Below are 22,571 nucleotides of genomic sequence, written 5' to 3'. Positions count from 1 at the left end.
ACGTTTACCTGAGAAGCTGCCATTCCCTCCTCTTCTTCCTCCTGCTGTGTCTCTTCTGGGGATATTATGCAGCAAAAACACGTCTACGTATTGAGAAAACAGCATCCACACAGCTCTTTCACCTGCAACTGCTGCAGTGAAAAAGAAGAAAGAGTTTTCTTGGTTCTCTCTCCCTTTCCCGAGCTCTTTGGTCACTTTCTCTGTTCCTGAGCTGTAGTGGGTAATCAAGATGAAGCTGCTATGCTAATCACATCCTGGGTTTGGTGCTCAGTTTCGTCACTCTCTTTGCAGACTACCCCTGCTATTTCTTCTCATTTTTCACATTAGAGAGAGCAGGCCACAGAACAATTCACAAGAGAACATGGACCCAACTTCCGAGCAACCTGACTCTGACTCTGAGGACTTTTAAAACTATGCAGGAGGCAGACCTTCCAGGAGCCCTGAGCTTGAGCCCTCAGCTCTGCCAGCCCCAGAGCTCTGGAGGGAGGATTTAGGGCGGGAACTTCTAGAAACAAAGAACCTCAGCCTGATTCCCTGGGGAGGGGCTCTTTCTCGGATGGGTGTGGCCCTGCCAGGCCTCTGCCCTTGGAGGAGGGGAGGGGAGGGGTGAGTGTTTGGTGGGAATCACCTGGGGGCCCTGGGTTCCTGCAAGGCTTTGCTCTCAGGATTCTAGGAAAGATGGCCTGAGTCCTTAGGTTTGTTGTTGTTGTTTTTACTCCCTTCTGTAACCTGGGGACACTGGTTTTCACAAAATGATTTGCACTGTGAACACCTCTGTGCAGGTGGGGGGCCTCCTACTTCAGAGACAAGGGGCCTGGAGGTGTTTCCATCATAGCTTTCTTTAAAAATAAACCAGAGGCAGCAGTGGACCTTGGGTTAACAGTCTATGGGCAGGGACAGATGCCTTTCAAAATGATGCCCTAAAAGCTATCTGATGACCAACCAAAGAAATAATGATCAGTGTTATGTCATTAGTGAACTTACCCATAAATTAATACATGAAAGGGATTCTCTGGTGGTTCAGATGATCAAGAGTCTGCCTGCAAAGTGGCAGACCCAAGTTTGATCCCTGGGTCAGGAAGATCCCCTGGAGAAGAAAATGACAACCTTCTCCAGTATTCTTGCCTGGAGAATCGATGGATGGAGGAGCCTGGAGGGCTACAGTCCATAGGGTTACAAAGAGTCAGACACGACAGAACAACTTCACTTTCACTTTCAACACAGAAAAATGTTGCTGCTCTACCTCATGTTGGTATTTCTAGGTTTTATGAATCATCTGCTACAGTTTGTTCTCTGATCTTTTTAAATAGCTCTATTCTCTGACATCTTTAAGGGGTAACTGAGTAAGGAAAAATTAAATAGAGGAGCATATCCATTTTTCTAATAGTGTCTATTCTAAAAAATATTCAGTGTGCATGCACCAGTACCAATATCTTAGATGATTCAGTTTCACAGCAGAAATGAGAGTAAGGTACAGAGATTTTCCATATACATCCTGTTCCCACACATAGACAATCTCCCGACTTTTCTTTCCCCACCTGAAGATACCTTTGTGGCACTGATGAATCTACGCAGACATTACATAAAGTTTCTAGTTTCACCTCATGTTTGTCTTTTAGGGATGTGTACAGACATCCTGGAATGTGAAGTCAAGTGGGCCTGAGGAAGCATCACTCCAAGCAAAGCTAGTGGACGTGATGGAATTCAAGTGGAACTATTTCAAATTTTAAAAGATGATGCTGTGACAGTGTTGCACTCGATATGCCAGCAAATTTGGAAAACTCAGCAATGGCCACAGGACTGGAAGAGGTCAGTTTTCATTCCAATTCCAAAGAGAGGCAATGCCAAAGCATGCTGAAACTACCACACAATTGAACTCATCTCACAGGCTACAAAGTAGTGTTCAAAATTCTCCAAGCCAGGCTTCAACAATACGTGAGCCACGAGCTTTCAGATGTTCAAGCTCGTTTTAGAAAAGGCAGAGGAATCATCTCTCAAACTGACAACATCTGCTGGATCATCGAAAAAGCAAGAGATTTCTGAAAAAACATCTATTTCTGCTTTTTTGACTATGCCAAAGCCTTTGACTATGTGGATCACAATCATTGTCACTTTCATTTAACTTCTATGCAGAGTACATCATGAGAAACGCTGGGCTGGAAGAATCACAAGCTGGAATCAAGACTGCCGGGAGAAATATCAATAACCTCAGATATGCAGATGACACCACCCTTATGGCAGAAAGTGAAGAACTAAAGATCCTCTTGACAGTGAAAGAGGAGAGTGAAAAAGATGCCTTAAAGCTCAACATTTAAAAAACGAAGATCACTGAACCTGGTCCCATCACTTTATGGCAAATAGATGGGGAAACAGTGGAAACAGTGACAGACTTTATTTTGGGGGACTTCAAAATCACTGCAGTCATGAAATTAAAAGATGCTTACCCTTTGGAAAGAAAGTTATGACCAACCTAGACATCATATTAAAAAGGAGAGACATTACATTGCCAACAAAGATCTGACTAGTTAAGGCTATGGTTTTTCCAGTGGTCATATATGGATGTGACAGTTGGACTATAAAGAAAGCTGAGCACCCAATAATTGATGCTTTTGAGCTGTGGTGTTCGAGAACACTCCTGAGAGTCCCTTGGACTGCAAGGATATCCAACCAGTCAATCCTCAAGGAGATCAGTCCTGGGTTTTCATTGGAAGGACTGATGTTGAAGCTGAAACTCCAATACTTTGTCCACCTGATGTGAAGAACTGACTCATTGGAAAAGACGCTGAGGCTGGGAAAGATTGAAGGTGGGAGGAGAAGGGGACAACAGAGGATGAGATGGTTGGATGGTATCAGCAACTCATTGGATATGAGTTTGAGTTAACTCTGGGAGTTGGTGATGGACAAGGAGGCCTGGCGTGCTGTGGTCCATGGGGTCACAAAGAGTCAGACATGACTGAACAACTGAACTGACTGACTCTACGAATTTATAACTTGTGTTATAAAGTTGGGCGAATTTATAACTTGTGTCCATTACAACAGTTTAACACAATGATTTCATGGTCCTGAACTCAGGATATTCATAGCCCCTCCTTTGAAACCCATGGCAACCCCTGACCATTTTAATCTCTTCTACATTCCCAACTAGATTCTCAAGTGGCTCTGTAGTAAAAAATCCACCTGCCATTGCAGGTGACCCAAGTGATGTAAGTTCAATTCTTGGGTAAGGAATTCCCTGGAAAAAGAAATTACCACTGACTCCAGTGTTCTTTCCTGGAAATCTCATAGACAGGGTTACTTGGCAGGCTACAGCCCATTGGGCCCCAAAGACTCAGACACAATGGAGCACATAAGAACATTTAGCTACACCAAAATACCATATTGTAAAAATCATACTTTTTGTAGCAATTTCTGATGGGCTTCCTTCACATAGTAAAATGCATGGAATGATCGTCCATGTATTTTACACCTTGAAAGTTTAATATAAAAAAGCTTAATATCTGCCCTTCTAGCCTGCTTATTAAATAGGCTCACCAATAACATTTTCTAGATTCATATACATATATATATATATATATACATTAATACCATATTTTCATGAATATAGAGATTAGACCTGTGGACACAGCAGGAGAATGAGAGGGGGCCCAATTGAGAGAATAGCCTTGACATTTATTCACCACAATGTGTAAAACAGGTAGCAGGTGGGAAGCTCCTCCATAGCACAGAGAGCTCAGCGCGGGGCTCTGTGATGGCTAGAGGGGTGAGACGGAGATCGCGGGAGGGAGGTTCAAGAGAGAGTGGGTGTACATATACCTATGGTGATTGGTGAAGTTGTCCAGCAGAATCTAACACAACATTGTAAAGCAATTATATTCCAAAAAATATATATTCATCTCAAAAGAAAAAAGAAAAACCAGACATAATGCAGTGCTAAGAAGCCCCCTGAAAGTGCGGGGCCCTCGGGCCTCATCCCTAGTCCAGAATACCCCACGCGCTCTGGGAAGAGGAAGCCTGTGCGCCTCAGCTGGTGAGGCTGGGTGGGAGGGCGACTTGGTCCTTTAGATGGGCACGAGGCAAAAGAGAGATGCTCAGCATCGCTAAATGATAAGAAATGCAGAGCAAACCGACAGTGATACATCACCTCCTGACAGTCAGAATAACAACTATCAGAAAGCCCACTAATAATGTCATAAACGCGGAAGAGGCTTGGAGATCAGGGAACCTCCTGAATGGCTGGAGGGAATGTAAGCGGGTGCAGTCACTTGGGAGGACAGTGTGGAAGTTCCTTAAAAAACATAACCTTCTGACATTAAAGGAAATGAATTCCCAGAATAGTAGACAAAATAGATTAATTGACAAATTTATAAGATTTGCAGTTTTAGTAAACCATCTGCACTTCTGACATGAGCAGTTGTGGTCTAGCATTTTTAAATCCTTTCAGTAAATGTGTATGAATACACACACACTCACATGTTCCTTCTGTTTCTCACTGCTAGCATTTATACCTTCAGATATTTATTTATTCTATTCAATGTATGTTATATAAATTATATAACATATATATTTTCAGATATTTATATATTGCCTTCAATGTATGTCAAAGCCATGAGAAAACTGTTCCTTTAAGCCAAGGCAAGAAACATGTGGTAAGAATTAAACAGGGTCAAATATTATAAATCTTCATTCAGAATTTTACCATCATGGCTTTTAAGTATTCTTGTGACAAATGTTAAATTCACATTTGCTTAAATGAGCCCATGAAAAGTCTTACTTAGCTCAACAGAAGAACAAAGGACAACTGAAGCAGGTGAGGTGATGACTCTAGGTCCTGAGAGAATTCACAGCAAGCTCTGAGTGAGATCAAGGATAGAAGTGAGCAGAGAAAGAGGCAGTAATTGGGGTTCAGGTTTTTATAAGAGGCCCTGGGTGAAGTGCTGTGGGCTCCCCAGGCTGAGTGCGGATGGGTCCATTCCGACCAAAAGGACTAGGATTTTGGTGGCTCTGTGAGGGTGGCATTGAAGGGGAGCTTGTGAAGTAGCCCTGGGGTTCAACAAGCCTGCTGGTCTCAAGGAAGGGGGTCTTCTGGTGCAAGTGCTCACAGGACTGGCTGGTGTGAGTTCAAGGACCTGCAGGCTGCCTGCTCCCCAGACAGATGCTGAGGCAGCAGCAGCATGGAGCAGTTCAGGGGAGCTCTCAACAGTACTCTGTATGATCCTTCTTATTAGAACCACCACGATGTTCCTGCGGTTACAGAGAGGGAGATAAGTACAATGGAGAAATGACGGGAAATACATGATCTAATGATTTGAAACTTAAGGGCAGGAAGGAAACTAATTATTACAAACATCACCCTTCTATGCTACCGAAGAGTTTCTCGTTAGGTATTCTTTCCTGCAAGCTTCAATTGCTAGGCTAACACTTCATTCATTACACACCAACATTTACACAAGAAACCATTCAGTTTTATTGATTAACATGTATGCTTATCACACACAGAATAAAACCTTTTACACTCCGCTATGTCACTTTGGTTAAAATACAGATTATAAGCATAAACGATGATGATCTTTCCTCTGATACAATGATCTGAGAACTGTGATTTCTACGGTTACAAAAGGGAGGCTAATCATTTAAGAAGACGTACACTAATTACATGACTTTTCTTGAAAGTGTTTTCTGTACATGTCTAGGGTAGCAGAGATGTCTTTAATTGAAATATGTCAGCTGATATTCATGACTTCTGTTCATATTATAAAATATATCAAGATTTTAGTGAACTGTCATTATATTTTACTTTAAAAGCAAGTGATGCAACTATTGAAAATGGACATCTTAATCTGTAGAATTATTCCCTGAACACTTACATCATGGTGACTTACAGGGATGTGTGACATGAATGACAAACACCACCATTTAGATGTTTACTGTACATGTTACATTCCTGTGTCTTTAATCTTATAATGGAGAAAAATTATACCTCTCTCATCTTTGAGGTAGCAACCATCAAAAACATAACTTTGCATGCACACTAGAAATGAAGTATAGCATGGAGTAATTTGAGAATTCAGTTACATTCATTTTGGTTTTCAAATAATCACAAATCATGTCAATATCAACAAGCATACATAGCTAGTAACTGTGCATGACTAAACATCACCTCTTCATCTTGTGATCCATACTAACATATCAATTTTCTATCTATTTTAACTGTGAATCACTATCTACAATATTTCTCCCTAAGAGGAACGTCAGAAAACAGGATTTATGAAATACTTTCCAGTATGCATTTCCTGATATTTATTTAGATTTGATTTTTTATAAATACTTTCCTACATTTTCTTTACATCATTCCATATCTTTCTTATATAAATAAGTCTTTTGTCTCCTGAATCATATGTTCAGGACAAACCTCTTCCATGTCTTACTTCATTACTAGGGTTTCCCTCCAGAACATGCTCTCTGATGTCCAGTGAGGTGAGACAGCTGATTAAAGCCTTTGCAGGTTTCCTTACATTTATGAGATTTCCTTCAGTATGAATTATCTGATGGTAAGTAAGATCAATGTGCTGGGTTAAAGTCTTTGTCACAAATCTTACATTTATAAGCCTTCTCTTGTTTCGTAAGAGTTGCATAGTGACTGAAAGCTTTTCCACATTCTTTATATTGTTAAGGTTTCTCTCCAGTGTGAATTCTCTGATGGCGAGTAAGACCTCTGCGGTGCCTAAAGCCTTTGCCACAATCTTTACATTTATAAGGCTTCTCTCCAGTATGAATTCGCTGATGTTGAGTAAGAGTAGAGTGTTGACTAAAGTCTTTTCCACATTTTTGACATTTATAAGGTTTCTCTCCAGTGTGAATTCTCTGATGGCAAGTAACACCTGAGTGCCAGCTAAAGCCTTTGCCACAATCCTTACACTTATAAGGCTTCTCTCCAGTATGAGCTCTCTGATGGGCTATAAGGCCAGAGTGCCGGCTAAAGCCTCTGCCACAATCCTTACATTTAAAAGGCTTCTCACCAGTATGAACTCTCTGATGGTGCATAAGGCCTGAGTGCCGGCTAAAGTCTTTGCCACAATCCTTACATTTAAAAGGCTTCTCTCCAGTATGAATTCTCTGATGGTACATAAGGCCTGAGTGCCGGCTAAAGTCTTTGCCACAATCCTTACATTTATAAGGCTTCTCTCCAGTATGAGCTCTCTGATGGGATATAAGGCCTGAGTGCCGGCTAAAGCCTTTGCCACAATCCTGACATTTAAAAGGCTTCTCTCCAGTATGAACTCTCTGATGGTACATAAGGCCTGAGTGCCGGCTAAAGTCTTTGCCACAATTCTTACATTTAAAAGGCTTCTCTCCAGTATGAACTCTCTGATGGTACATAAGGCCTGAGTCCCGGCTAAAGCTTTTGCCACAATCCTTACATTTATAAGGCTTCTCTCCAGTATGAACTCTCTGATGGTACATAAGGCCTGAGACCCGGCTAAAGTCTTTGCCACAATCCTTACATTTATAAGGCTTCTCTTCAGTATGAATTCGCTGGTGTTTACTAAGAGTTGCGTATTGACTGAAAGCTTTTCTACATTCTTGACATTTATAAGGTTTCTCTCCAGTGTGAATTCTCTGATGGCAAGTAAGATCTCTGCGTTGAATAAAGCCTTTGCCACAATCCTTACATTTATAAGGCTCCTGGCCAATATGGATTCGCTGATGTTGACTAAGTTTTGAACTCTGATTAAACGCTTTGTCACATTCTGTACATTTGAAAGTGTTCCATCCTGTAGGAATTTCCCTATGTTTACATAGGTTGAGTGCGTTAGTAAAGACTTTCTCACGTTTCTTACACTTGTACTTTTTCTGTGGATTCTGAATACTCTGCTGTTGAATAAGTTCTGAAGACTGATTAGACACATCATATTCACTACAATTGTAAGTCTTCTCTCCAGTATGTGTACTCTTATTTAGTGAAAGACCTGATGCTTGATAAAAGATATTCCTACATGTATTACTTTTAGAATCCTTATCTGAAGATTGAGGTGCCTGATGTTTCCTAAGATCAGAGTCTTGTTCAATGTTATATCCACTGTCAGTGCATGAACAGTTTCTTGCTCCATCATAAATACTCTGGAAACTATTGGGGTTGGAGCTCCTACTTAAGGCCTGACTGGTGTTATTACACATGAAAAGTTGTTTTATATTAACCCTACCATTATATGTATCAAACAGTGATGGCTGAATTAAGTCTCCTCCATTATTATCAACATTACACATTTTGGATTGGAGAGAACCTGTCTGTTGGTGGAAGAATAATGACCTGCAGCTCACAGACCCCTCAAGTTGATTATATTGTGAGTTTTCTCCATCATTTGTAAACTTCTCCTTTTCAGACGTGGTTGAATGTATGTGTAATCGAAGTCTATGTTCAGAGTGGTCTGAACGAGCATTTGAAGTAGAGACTGGATGACCTTCCAGATTTTCCACATTTCCCCTCAGGGAACGTGTGTGTTTCAAAAACTGATGTGAGTCATTGCTTACAAAGATACACTGCGTGGCAGACGGTGATGACTGAAACGGGTGCTTTCCCCAATTTGACTCCCAGAGCTCATTTCTTCTGAGAGTCATGTCCACAGTACGTGAAACAGTCTCAATGTCTTTATGTCCATGTAAACATCCTCTCAGTCTGTCACATACCCTTGTATGTCCCCAGTCTTTGGTTAAATGTTCATTTCCGAGGGGAGCTCTTTCATATAGGTTTGCTTTTTGGATTGAATTTTCAAACCTTGGATTCTCTGACATCAAACCATGGGTGTTGTGAGAAGACACAGCTGAAAGATACCAAGTGAAAGCTTTCTTATCTACTATTCTCAGTGAATATCCCTGAAGATTTAGAGAAAATGGGGACCCATGGATCAAGATGCCAGAGGATTAGGCAGATTGGAGTTCATCTCTCTCCACAAATGCATCAAGAATACATCAGAATTGGAAGAATCCTCACAGAGCCCCCTCTGAAATCTAGCAAAGAACCTACACCACCTAAAACGACCAGAAAGATTCCTGCTGAGCCAGGTAGGACCAAAAAAGAAGAAGGAGAAGGAAGAGGAGAGCAACTGGGATGGGACCTGTAAGCTTGGGGGGATCTGAAGAGAGAAGAGGTGTCCACATCTGGGCGAGCCCCTCACTAGGAGAGCCCAGTTTGGACAGAAGGAGAGCCTCATTCTCTGTGGAAGAGAACATGGCGACCCGCGTGTGGCAGAGGGGAGTGAGAGCTGCAGATGGGGTGCTGACCCTGCCCTGCCCACCCAGCCTGAGAGGGTGTCCACCTCAAGGGTGTCCACCACTGCAGACAAGGGCTGGGTGCTGGAACGTGGGCTTTGGGGAGCAGACCCAGGCAGAGGACTGCGGTTGGCCATGAGGAGACATCCTGAGGGGACAGGAGGGAGGAAGGAGCTCTGCAAATGGGACGCTTGTGGAGGAAGCCTGCGCCACCAAAGCGCAGAGCGCCATTGTTGAGTGAGGCCCAAAGGGAAGAACCCCACCACAGCCTCTCTCCCCCGTGCTGGCCCCTCATCCCTGGCAGTAGGGAGGACCACCACCCGGGTGGGCTCTATTGAGGCCCAGCCACGGCCTCCCCCATGCCCCTCCTCCACCGTCAGCAGACCCCTGTGCCCTAGGGCAGCCTCTGGAGCAGACACCTGTGGGTGGGTCACATGCTCAGATGGAGCTGAAAGCACAACTAAGCCCCAGGGTTGAGGAAGAAAAGCTGAGGTCTCTGCTCGCAGCTGCACTAACCACGCTTTTACACAGGCAACCGGCTTTGTCAGCTCAGCCCCTGCAGAGCATCTGAAGGACAAGGGGGACGCCCCCGGTCACAGCAGGTGTGGCTTTAGCAACTGCAGACTTTGTGGGCTCGGACACGACGGGACGCGGCCAGGCCGGGGTCTGAGCTGCCCCCACAGCACCCAGCACCTGGGACCTAGGCCCTGAGTTCAGGGGATCTATGCTGGTGACCCGGGGAGAACAACATCTGAGAGACCCCAGGGCCGTGTGCCGGCATACACATGCGTGAGGTGGGGCCAAGATCAGGGCCAACCAGGGTCACATGAGACTCACCCAATGGGTGAAAGTGACGCACAGAGCACGTCCCAAGGGAACATCCCCAGAGCAGCAATCCTCAGGGGCTTCTCTCCTGGGGGTGTGCTCCAATCCCACCTGCCTCCACGCAGATCAGAATCACAGCGAAGAAACAGATCTGGGGGCTCTGTTCCGCCAAACAGGGCGCAGACCCACCACAGACAGGGCAGTGACAGCCACAGAGCGATGGGGAAGCTCCCCTCAATATCCAGGGCAGGCTCGGTTACAGCAATCAAGTGCCCATCAAGGGGATCAGGGCACAAACCTCAGGACCAAACTGAGCCCCTAAAGGGCAGGCACAGGAAACAAGAGGAACTAGGATCCTGCAGCCTTCAGGGCAGAGACCACACACACAGAAAACGTAATAAAACCAGGGGACAAAGAGTGTGGAGCAGAGGAAGGGGCAAAATAATAAGCTACAAGAACCACTAAATGAAGCGGAGACACGCAGTCTAATGATTACCTTTTGCCCTAAGTTGTCTTAAATGGAGACACCAAACATTTTCAGAAATACTAGGTGCCTTCAATTTCTTTAATGCACTTCTTACCACTTGTGTTCTATTAGAACACATTCTATTAGATGTTTGTATCTAAAAATCATAAATGATATTGACATACAACTAATTAGAAACTGAGGGCCATTGGAAACTGATAACAAATGAGATAATAAAGTCTTAAGCAATTAAATAAGAAGTGAGATTTTAAAAAATATGTTGGGATCACAGAGAACTCTACTCAGTTCCCTGTGGAGACCCAAAGGGAAGGAACTCTAACAAAGAGTGGCTATTTATACGTATACTTCATTCTCTTTGCTGTACAAGAGCACAACATTGTAAAACAATAAGGATTTAAAGGACTTAAAAGGACTTTATATGATCTAAAATGTTAATAGTTTGAAACAACCATTTGAAACATGGTGGAAAATGTTCTAACTATTTGCCAAGTTATTTAAGAAATCTTTGAGTTAATTGAATACATTAGAGTATTTTACCATTGAGGAATTGTGGCAAATGCACTTCAGATATTTAAAATGAGTTCACATAAAGAAATGTGAAACATTGGTGTAACTCAGAGATTTGCATTCTCTCATTTTATGGAAGTTTTGCTTTATACACTGAAATGAGTTTAAAATTTATAAGGTCATATTTGTAGCTTCCAGTGTTTTAAAAAATATAAATCAGAAAAAAAATACTGTCTCCAATATTCTTAGAGTATTGGTAGTTTGTTTACAATTCCACTCATATACTTCTTTCTAGAGGTAGAAACAAACTTTAAAAAGAGCATCTTATATTTATTCATCAATGGGCAGTTTTCCTAGGACCCCCAAGAAATGAAAGAGCAGCCAACTCATGCAAGTTGTCACAAGCCAAGAAGAGAATTTGAATTCTCACTGTGGATGAGAAAAGTAATCATGGAGCTGAATTCATGAACGATTGAGAGGCAGAAGGAGCCAGGCAATGTCCGTCTATGACAGCAACAGAAATGAACCCAGAGTTCTCCAAAATCATTTCCACTGGAGCACGTCTTCCCAAGCCACAGGACAAAGGCTGACTTCCTCACTGCTCCTGGGACCTCTCACCTGAGCCATCAGCTCCATCCATTCACACCTACCTGAGTATGTGGCTGTTGTGTCCGTTCTCCTTACATCCCAGGGAGTCTTCATTTGCTCCAGAAAGGTCACCAGGTCCGGCTTTGAGACCACAAGACCTGTTCATCAGAGAAAGGAATATTTGTTTTGCTAGAGATTCATAAGTTTCCAACCCAATATGTATTTCGGTGAGAAGAGAACACACGGGTGAATGTTAATATAGCCTAGAGGATGATTTCCCCAAATACTTTATTGAAAGCACCCTTACAATACTAACAAATACATAAAAATCAGATCCTGAGATTCTGGTCAAGTACTACAAGGCGAAAGTAAATAGTGTAAATGTGGTTTTAAGAGGAAGGTGTCACTATTTAATACCATGGAACTGATTCAATCACCACCATGCTAGAGTGAAGGAGACAGATTACATCAAGGAAGAAAAAGGTTAGAATCATACTGAATCACCATGAAGGCTTTCTTTCTAAACTCACAAATACCCATTTCCTGCTAGAAAGCAGGGATCTGAAGGTGTTGGTGGAAGCAGAAAATTCCAGGAGACATTCTAGAAATGCAGGAACCAAAGCCAGTGGTGGAAAAGGGATTCTGGAAGGCAGTTCTCCTCACCCAAGGAGGCCAGGTTCCCGTAGGTCTCTAACATCACATCCCTGTACAAGTCCCGCTGACCGAGGTCCAGGCATTCCCACTCCTCTTGAGTGAAGTCTATGGTCACATCCTGGAATGTCAGCCGCCCCTGAAATACAAATTAGACATGCATGTACTTTGGGGTCACAAAGAGTCAGACACAACTGAGATCGCAAAGAGTCAGACAGGAATGATGACTGAATGACTGAACTGACTGACTGACTGACTGTGATATGGCCAAGAGAAGACTTCCTAACCTGACCCTAAACGAAAGCAGTAATTTCAGAGAACTCATTTTGATTTAGTGTAGTTTCTGGTATCACACAGTAACATTTTCTACCACATTATTAACCCCAAGAAAAGAGGATATGATTCACAAGAAACTATTCTGATGTGGAAGAGAAATTATAATGTATTCAGATCAACACTGGCATATTTATTTTTGAGTGTTGTATTGGTGTGACCCAGGATAAATTGTCTACCAAAAACCAGGAAACATTTTAAAAAGCAGATTCTGATCCAAGAGTTCTGGAGTGGAGAAATTGTGCCACATTTTTACCAAGCTTATTTGAACTAGTAATATTGCAAATTCTGCTCCACAAATGACCATTCTGAACAGCAATGAAGGAGAATAGTAGAGAAGAATGCATACTTAAGTCTGAACTTTAATTCTTTTACAGATTTTACAGGTCTAGGATAGTAATCTTGCAGCAAGAATCATTTTAACTATTTAGTATATACTGTATACCTTTCTGACAGTTTTTACAGAATCTTGAATGTGCAAGAGAAATAATAGCTCCTCTGTCCAGAGGATTCTCCAGGAAAGAATACTAGAGTAGGTACCTATTCCCTTCTTCCGAAAATCTTAAAAAAATAAAAATAAAGCGATCAAATCATGTTAACAGGTTTGTGGACAGAGACATAAACTAAAATGGGACTATATATTAATAGTTAATAGGGAAAAGTCCTCATGTCAATCAAATAATTTTTTTTAACTTATTAAAAATGTTCATAAATATATGAGGATGATATTATTTTATTTCTTTAAATAAACTAGAATACAGACATACAAAATGATGTAACATAAAGTAAAGCTCTGGTTCTGAATTTTTTAATTTCCTGAAAATCTATATCATTTCCAAAGAGCTATAGTTCAAATTTTAATAAAGTTGAACATAGATTAACACTAATAAGATTCTTATAGACATTTTGGAAAATACAAAAATGTGATGTGACTCTGTGATGTGAGTGTGGAGTGTACCTGGAAATGATCAGACCTGGGCTTGAGTGAGAAAAATCTCCCAAACCCAGCATCTCTACTAAACACAGTCATCTTCCAAAGCAAAGAGAAACTTAAGAGCATATGGGATTCCCCCATTAACTGTGATAGTTTAGGCACATCCCTCACTTTTTTCCCCAAGACACTTGTTAAAGACAAAAGGAAAATACATGAGCTGCATTGCATGGGAATCTCACAGAAGTACCTAAACCAGTGACCATCAGAGTCATGGGGTTAGAAGTACATGGAAGAATGCATTACCACTGCATGGGTATTTTGGCAATATTATGGAAACCATGATCTGAATCTATAATTAAAAAATGTTAGTTTTAAGGAAATTTCACTTCATATATACCTCTTGTGACATGTAGCCTAATACCACATTTAATTAGTAACTCTTTCTTATCGACACAGAGGAAGAGGATAGTCTCAACTGCATTTTTTTATTTTTGAAAATATTCTGAAAAAAAATCTGGACCACCGAGTCCATTCTATTTCCAAGGGCATTGCCTTTTACTCCTGTTCTAAAGACCTGAAGTTGCATCCAGATATAAACTCATCACGGCACTTCCCCTTCTTCCCTAGGATCAACACAGAACAACATTCCACTGGGAATCCCTTATACCAGTCCCTCCCCGTGTTGGTCTTTCACAAAGGGAATATGTTCAACATTGAAACTGATGGAACAATGTGGAGAATTCATCATGCTCTATAGAAAGCCAGGATACACACATTGGATAACAGGCTCTGGGACATAAGGAAGAAACTGTCTAAAGAGCCAGTCTAGCCATCAGCTCATTTTAACCAGTTTTCTCCAGAGTCTAAAGAATGTCAGGGTCATTTTGTGTCAAAAAGCCATTATTTATTTCTGTAGTCTTAGTTTTACAGCTAAAATATAGACCAAATAATGTTCAAATTGACTCTGATATCAGGGGCATTTCAGCTGATAAAAATTTTGGACTGTCCCTCTGGTGGGAAGTGAGGTCTTTGTCCAATGAGGAGAATCTGAAGGATTAAGGGAATTTGCAGGAGTGGGGGAAGCTTGGTCCTTCCCAGCCCTGAGAAACAGGGGTAGTCAGAAGGGAATTCTTTAGGATGTTCAGCAGTGGGGGAAGCTTGCTTCCCTCTCCACCTGAGAGATAAGCTTCCTTAGAAGGGGATTCTTTAGAATGATAGGACAGTTTTTGATCCTTCAGGCTTTTGAATATATGAGAAAGACCTGGACCAAAGGGAACCTCAGAATCCTTTCTTAGAGACCATGTGGATATGAAGGATTGAGTAGGGGTCATCTAGGAAATCTGATGGAGAGAGACAGAGGGGCACAGGAGACAGGGAGGCAACAGAACACAAGGAAATTCTGAGTCTTTTCCCTTCCTTTGGCAAAACCTGGTATGCCATTCAGAGGCCATTTCTGGGGGGTCCCCCATTTGTATAGGAGCCAGGCCTTTTGGAGGGTCAACATTTCCCAGTTTCTGAGAATGGAGCCAAGGGTTGAGTATGAGAGAGCCTCCTGGGATGAGAGAGAACCCACTCTTAGCCCACCTACCACAGAATGGGTGAACTGAGAGTCACTGGCTGACAGAAAGGCGGCCCTTTCCCCCCAGTGGTCTCTCTGTGCGACTGACGCACAAAGTGGCCGAGCGGCCCAGCAGTCACGACCAACAGTGAGACGAGACCTGTGAGAGCCCTGCAGCGAAGCCACCAGGTGACACGGGCAGAGAAAGACAGATTCCTGGGAGCAACCAGGTGACTCACCGTTTGGTGATTCCCTGAAACATGGAAGGCACTCTTGGGATGGCTCAGAGGCAACACCCAGGCTCCTGTAAATCAATCCAGACCAGAAGGGAAAGAAGTGAAAGTGACAGGGAAGAAGGCTGAGGAATCCGCCTTACAATACATCTAGGAGGCGGTGGCCCAGAGACAATGGTCTCTGTTTTGCTTCAACCACTAGGTGCCTGACATGGTGGAAGGAAGTTGTCTTCCTGGGGGCCTGATCCATTCTGTGTCCCCCCTATCCTCACATGGGAGTCTTTCTGGGGCAGGCGCCCTAATGGCTTTTATGTGTCTGACCTGCGCCCACACAATATTGGTTCGCATAGTCCTCACTTGCAAAAAAGACAAAGGAGAGACCCTCACCCATTCAAGCGGCAGCCACTTTGGGTGCAGTGGGCAGTGAGGCCCTTACAACACACCAGAGGGTAACCCTGGCCAGAGTTCCTCAGTTGCTGCCACAGCACTTGCTGTTGGCAGAGGGTCCCTATGAGGAAGGAGAAGCGAGGAGGCGGGGAAGAGACTCTAAGTCCCCAAACAAGCCACCAAAAATGTCATGGTCTGGGTGCGAGTTGGAAAAGAATTTCTAGACATGAGACAATAAGGGTCTGGTTTTTTAGTTTCTGCATTCTAAGACCCTCCTTGGTTTTATCTGCTCTCCACTCGTTGGGTAACCACAACCTTGGCAGAAAGAATCATTTTAACTATTTAGTATATACTCTATATCTTTCTGATGGTTTTTATCAAGAGTCTTGAAAGGACAAGAGAAATAATTAAAAATCAGGAAAGTTGCTCTTGTACCTTTTGGCACATATTTTAACAAACAGCCATTAAACGGCAGAGCTTAAACTTTACTTCAGTTTATGTACTTTAGACTTTAGCTAATAAAACACAGGCAGATTCACAGAGACAACGCTAAGAAAAGTTGATAGAAGCTTCTGTAACTGTAAAGAATACTGAAGACAGAAAAGGTTTAGTCACTCAGTCATGTCTCATTCTCTGTGACCCCATGGACTCTAACTGGCCAGATTCCTCTGTCCAAGAAATCCCTAAGCAGGAATACTGGAATGGGTAGTCATTCCCTTCCCCAGAAGTTCTTCAAAAAACAAAGCAAAAAGAAAAGAAGAAGAAAAAATTGATCAAGTCATGTTAATGTTTTCATACATACAGTCCAGTTCAGTTGCTCAGTCGTATCCGACTCTTCGAGATCCTGTGGCCCACAGCACGCCAGGCCTCCCTGTCCATCACCCACTCTAGGAGCCTACTCAAACTCATCTCCACTGAGTACAGACATACACTCAAATGGGGCTATATGCTCATTAGGAGGAAGAGAGAAAATTTTTCATGTCACTAAACTCAGGTAATTTTGAATGGATTAAAATGTACATAATGTGAGAGGATGATCTTTATTTGCACTGAACTGTATTTTAATTTTAATACAGTTGAGCATAGATTAGGACTAATTAGATTCTTGTAAACATTTTGGAAAATACAAAACTGTGATGACACTCTCTGATGTGAGCATGGAGTGTACTGGAAAAGATCAGACCTGGGCTTGGGATGAAAACCCCCACTCCCAAAACCCATCTCTGCTCAACACACCTGAGTGTTCATCTTCCAAAGCAGAAAGAAAGTAAGAAGACATGGAGTTACTCCATTAATTGTGAGAGTTTAGGCATATCCCTCACTTTTTCTTTTCAAGACAGTTGTTCAAGTCAAGTAAAAAAAAACAAATTCATAGCATGGGAATCTCACAGAAACATCTAAACCAGTGAACATGAGTCATGGGGTAAGAAGTACATGGAGGAATGCATTATCACTGCATAGGTATTTTGGCACTATATGGAAACTACGACCTGAATCTATCATTAAAAAATGTTAGTTCAGGAACTCTGTGATGATCCAGTGACTAAGACCCTGAGCTCCCAATGCACAGAGCTCTGGTTCTTTCTCTGATCAGCAAACTAGATCCCACATGCTGTAGCTAAGAGTTTACATGTCACAACCAAAGAACCTGAAAATTACAAGGATGACTGAAGATCCTACCTGCCACAAGAAGACCCAGTGCAGCCAAATAAATAAATATTTTAAAAATGTGTTGTAAGCAAATTTCACTTCATATATGACTTCCCTGATCTGCAGCCCAACGTTGCAGTCCTTTAATGGCCCAGAACCTGGTGGTCCGGAGTCGACAATAAGAAAGCAAATGACAGAAAGAGGCTGATATTCCCTGGTTTACGCAGAGAACCTATAAAGCCCTTGACACAGGGCTTGTACCCCTCATGAAGGCACAGGGCATCCTCTCGAGGAACTCTTGAAAGCCCAGGTGAGAAAGTGAGCTCGGCCGGTTTCCATGCTCCAGAGAATTAGCCTGAGAGGGAGAGTGAGAGAGAGAGAGAGAGCGAGAGAAAGAAAGAAAGACACAGGGACCCAAGCTCTCATGGAACAAGGGTGCTTTAATGATCGTTGTGTGAGCATATACAGGCTGTTAAGGAATTTCTTTGACAATAATAAAGATCAGAAAACCAAACGTATAGTAACCATTACCAAGGAAAGAAGGAATTAACAATGGTCATAAGGTCAGAAGAAAACCTGTATCTCAAGAGGGATGGTCGTGACTAGACAGATTTACTGAAGGGAAAGAATTTACTGAAAGAAATCCATGCAGGCGATTCATCTCATTTATCTCAGTCCTGGGAGCAGAACTGAACTGGTGTTAGAGTATAATATGACTTTTACACAGCAATATTTTCTATTACAATCCTAAGCCAAAAAAAGATGAGAAATGAACCACAAACCATTTCAGAAACTATTCTGATCTGGAAAAGAAATGATAAAATAATAAGCACAACATTGGCATATTTATTTTTGAGTGTTGTATTTGTATGACACAGGATGAATTTTCTATCAAGGAAACAGGGAATATTTTTAAAAAGCATACTCTGACCCAAGAGTTCTTGAGTGGGACAAATGTGCCATTTCTTTTAGCAAGCTTAACTTTTTTCCTTAGTATTGTTAACAAGCTTCTTTTAACTAGTGGTATTCAAAATTCTGCTCCATGAATGGCCATGTTGAATAGTAATGAAATGCAATAATAAGGTAAGCATTCATGCTTACTTTTGAACTTCAGGTGTTTTACACATTTTACAGTTCAAATATGATAGCATCCTCAGTAGCAACAATCATTTTAACTATTTAGGATATACTATATATCTTTCTGAGAGTTTTGACAGAGTCTTCCAATTATGTTGCTGTTCCACCTTTTTGCAAATATGTAGCAAACATTCCTTAAACAGCTTAAATTTACTTCACTTTATGTACTCTAAACTTTAACTAATAATACACACACAAATACATAGGGACAACTCTAAAGAAAGTTCATAGAAGTTTCTCTAACTGTAAAGAATACAATAACTGATCAAATCATATGAACATTTCCATGCATACATATATTAAAATGGAACTATATATTCATTTCACTAAAATGAAACAATCGAAGGCCATGGAAAATATCTAAGAACAGTTTTCAAAGGTTAGAATCAATACAAATCTTCATGAAATGATGATGGCTTTTAAATAAGCCCTAGGTTTCTGCCTGCACACACAGATGCACACATAAACACACTTCAGGTAAAAGCAACCTTCCATAAGTAACAGATCTTTTGGAAGAAACATTTTTAATCCACCTTAAAAAAAAAAAAAAACAAACTCGTGTATTTTAGCATTTATGGTAAAACAAACATTTACAAATTGTGCATGAATGTGTGCTAAGTCACATGAATCACGTCTAACACTTTGCGACCCCATGGACTGTAGCCATCCAGACTCCTCTGTCCATGGGGTTTCCCACGCAAGAATACTGGAGGGGGTTGCCATTTCCTCCTCCAGGGGACCTTCCTAACCCGGGGATCAAACCCAGTTCTCCTGCATTGGCAGGCAGATTCTTTACCACTGAGTCACTTGGGTTCACTGAAAACAAATGTTTCTCTTTAGTAACAATGACCAAAAACACAATATGAGAAACAGTCTACATTTTATTAGCAAATATACCATGACACCTATTTAGAACACATTTCCAGACCTATGTGAAGAAACTGTAAACCTTTACTGAAGCACATCAAGTCTGAAAACCACAACTTTTACTTGGAAGATGTGGTGACATAAAGACTTCAGTGACTCCAAATTCAGAACAATTCAAACTTAAAACAAACATGGATATTTCAAGTATAAGTCTCAGCTGTACCTAGGAGAGCCAACATAATTTTGAATTTAAAAATGAAAAAAAAACATAAATAGAGGGAAATTACAGATTTCTGTAATTACAATCTGTAAATCTGTAATTCTGCCAAATTACGGATGAAGTTATAACTGTATAGACTAGTAAAACTTCAAAATAGATGAAGCAAAATAGTTACAAGGTAGTGAAAGAAGCTCACCTAAAGAGAGACTTAGACATTATTTTGAAAAATACAAGGTAAACACAACAAAATATTTTTTCATATTGAAACAGGTGAGGTATTCCAAAGTAACAAAAATCAGAGGGGAAAAAAAAGTCAAAGGGCATAAAGGAAAGATTTAGGTTTCAGCATTGTGTAATAAAGAATTTAGGGGAAAAAAGAAAAGAATTTAGGGGCTTGCCTGATGGTCCACTGGTGAGAAATTGGCCTGTCAATGCAGAGCACACGGGTTCCATCCCTGGTCAGGGTAGATCCCACAAGCCTCAGAGCAACTAAGCTAGTGTGCCACAACTGCTGAAGCCCACATCCTCCAGAGCCTGCCAGGTATTAGTACAACGACTGAACCCGTGCCTTAGAGCCAGAGCTCCACAAAAAGATAGTGGCCCCTCCTAATCACAACAGAGAAAGCCCAAGACCATCAGCAAAATCCCAGTACAGCCAAAACCAAATAAATACCAAAACAAAACAACAACAAAAAAAAGAATTTGGCAGGCTTTGGTCCCCAGGTTCTGGAAGTTTGTTAACTACTCTTGGAATTTAAGTTTTGTTTTGTTTTGTTTTGTTTTTCTCTTCGAATGTCCTTAGTGAGTGCAGTGGCTTTACACTCCCCGTGGGCCCTGATAATTTATGCTAGCAACATGACCTACGGTTGGCCCCTACTTTAATAATGAGATGACTCAGGTTGTGAGGCTGGGTATTTCACAAAGACCAACGAAGTGACTAGAGGTTTGGGGCTTTGAGCCAGGTGGGCTTATTAGTCCAACCTCTAAGGAGGGGAGAATGCTGGAGATGTTATCAACCACGGCTATGTGGCTAAACCCCAATAAAAACTCGGGACTTAAAAGCTTGAGTGAGCTTCTCTGCCTGGCAATACTGTTTTCTGTCACACATGCCAGGAGGGCAATGGGTCCCTTGGGATGATGACTATGGTTAAGTCCAAACAAACCCATCCAGAAGTTAAGAAGCTTATCAAGTCCAAAGAAACAGCATTTCAGGAGAGACAGAACAAACACGGACTGTGCCTCTTACCTGGGAACGAGTCATTTCTGACTCCTTGCTTTCCTCCTCCTCTGGTCTTCCTTCTCAGGTAAGATCAGTCTTGGGAAGTGACCCGAGTGTTGAAAATAGGCTGTTCAATACTTAGAAAACCACAGCGAGCTCCCTGTAACACAGCCCCACACAGAGGGAGGATCTCAACAGGTACAAATCACAATCCTCCACGGCCACTGACACAGCAGGGATTCTGGAATACAGAATCAAACGAGGTGGTTTTAGTTTTATTCTTTTCTTCAGAACTCGCGGCCCTTCCTATGAAAACCACGCGTTCTAGGCTGACCCTCCCCTTCAAACCATAGGCGAGACCCTGACCAAACTCCATACAGAATAGAGCCTCCTTCACCTCTTCGTGGATCAGGGACCTAGGGGTTTGGTAATGCAGGACTTTTAAGCAGCGGTCTCTACACGTTAGAAGGCAGAACTGCCAGAGAAGGACTTAGACCCTAGAACGATGCTAACAGGAAGCGGACGTGGGCCCCAGGGTCCCGGCAGCTAAGCTAACTGACCTCTGAACTTCTCACGGCGATGCGAAGACACACTGGGGACGGGAAATGGGGGCGGTACCTTGAACGTCCACAGAGACCCCCGAAACCCACGTATGAAGGACAACAGGCCGTGGGACTACCACATCCGGGTTTTAAAGGAACAAACAAACTCACCAGAACTCTCTGTCGCTCATTAAAACGCAACTCCGGGTCTGCAGGCTACTGCGCACGCGCGGGTAGAAAATCCGGTACAGAGGAGGGTGAGTGCGCTACGCCGCGGCCAACAAGAGGCGACGTAAGGGGGGAGGGAGGGACGAGGCCGGAAGCGAAGGTAGGTAGGGGCGGGGCCAGTGGGGGCGGAGCCTTACCTCCCTTTACCCCTCCCCAGTCCGTTTTGGGTCTGTTGGTCCTTCTGTCCAGCTGTGCTTCCTTTCTCTGCCTTTTGATGTCTTTAAATCTCTTTGACTTCCTCTGGAGCAGAGCTGCTTCCTGCCTGTTCTAAGTTAGTGTTTCACACAACTTAAGGCAAAAGAGAAGAATTTTGAGAGCTGCTTCTATGGGAAGCTGAGATGTATTCAGCAAGTTGAAAAACCGGGAGAATTCAAAAGCCCTTTGTGTGAGTGTGTGAAGATGGGTGTCTCCTCAGTGACGAAAAGTAGAATGTAACCACTCAGATGATCCGTTCGGAGTGTCATGTGAGTGGATGCTCCTCGGCTGTGTCTCCAGACAACAAAGATTTGGAGTGTCACAGCTCTCGGGTCTTGGACAGACAGGGTTATAGCTGTTAGACAAGGATGACTTCCCCTCTGCTCCTTGGATCTCTCATCTGAGTTCATTCCTACCTACCTGGGTATATGTCTGTTGTCTCCATTATCGTTATACTCCTGGGATCGTTCAATTGCTCCAGAAAGGTGACCAGGTCAGGCTTAGAGGCCACAAGACCTGTTCATCAGAGAAAGGAAGGTATTGGAGTTTCAGCTTCAACATCAGTCCTTCCAATGAACATCCAGGACTAATCTCCTTTAGGATGGACTGGTTGGATGTTCTAGCAGTCCAAGGGACTCTCAGGAGTCTTCTCCAACACCATAGTTTAAAAGCATCAATTTTTCGGTGCTCAGCTCTCGTCACAGTCAACTCACATCCATACATGACCACTGGAAAAACCATAG

At 42.4% G+C, this 22,571-nt stretch overlaps 1 protein-coding gene across 1 annotated transcript in view; it reads right to left on the bottom strand.

Annotated features, from left to right (window-relative positions):
* LOC122690336 (zinc finger protein 850-like) overlaps nucleotides 1-21,597 on the bottom strand; it is a 35,397-nt gene extending 13,800 nt beyond the window's left edge. The window contains 5 exon segments of the mRNA XM_043897386.1: nucleotides 6,573-8,819; nucleotides 11,737-11,832; nucleotides 12,338-12,464; nucleotides 20,891-21,104; nucleotides 21,577-21,597. Of these exon segments, the coding sequence (XP_043753321.1) occupies nucleotides 6,573-8,819; nucleotides 11,737-11,832; nucleotides 12,338-12,464; nucleotides 20,891-20,905 (2,485 nt within the window). The 5' untranslated portion in view covers nucleotides 20,906-21,104; nucleotides 21,577-21,597.
* Nucleotides 21,598-22,571: the final 974 nt, after the last annotated feature.

The sequence above is a fragment of the Cervus elaphus genome, chromosome 4 (assembly GCF_910594005.1).
Source record: "Cervus elaphus chromosome 4, mCerEla1.1, whole genome shotgun sequence".
NCBI classification, from domain to species: Eukaryota; Metazoa; Chordata; class Mammalia; order Artiodactyla; family Cervidae; genus Cervus; species Cervus elaphus.
The sequence above is the reverse complement of the archived record's forward strand: the minus strand, read 5'-3'. Positions and strand labels throughout refer to the sequence as shown.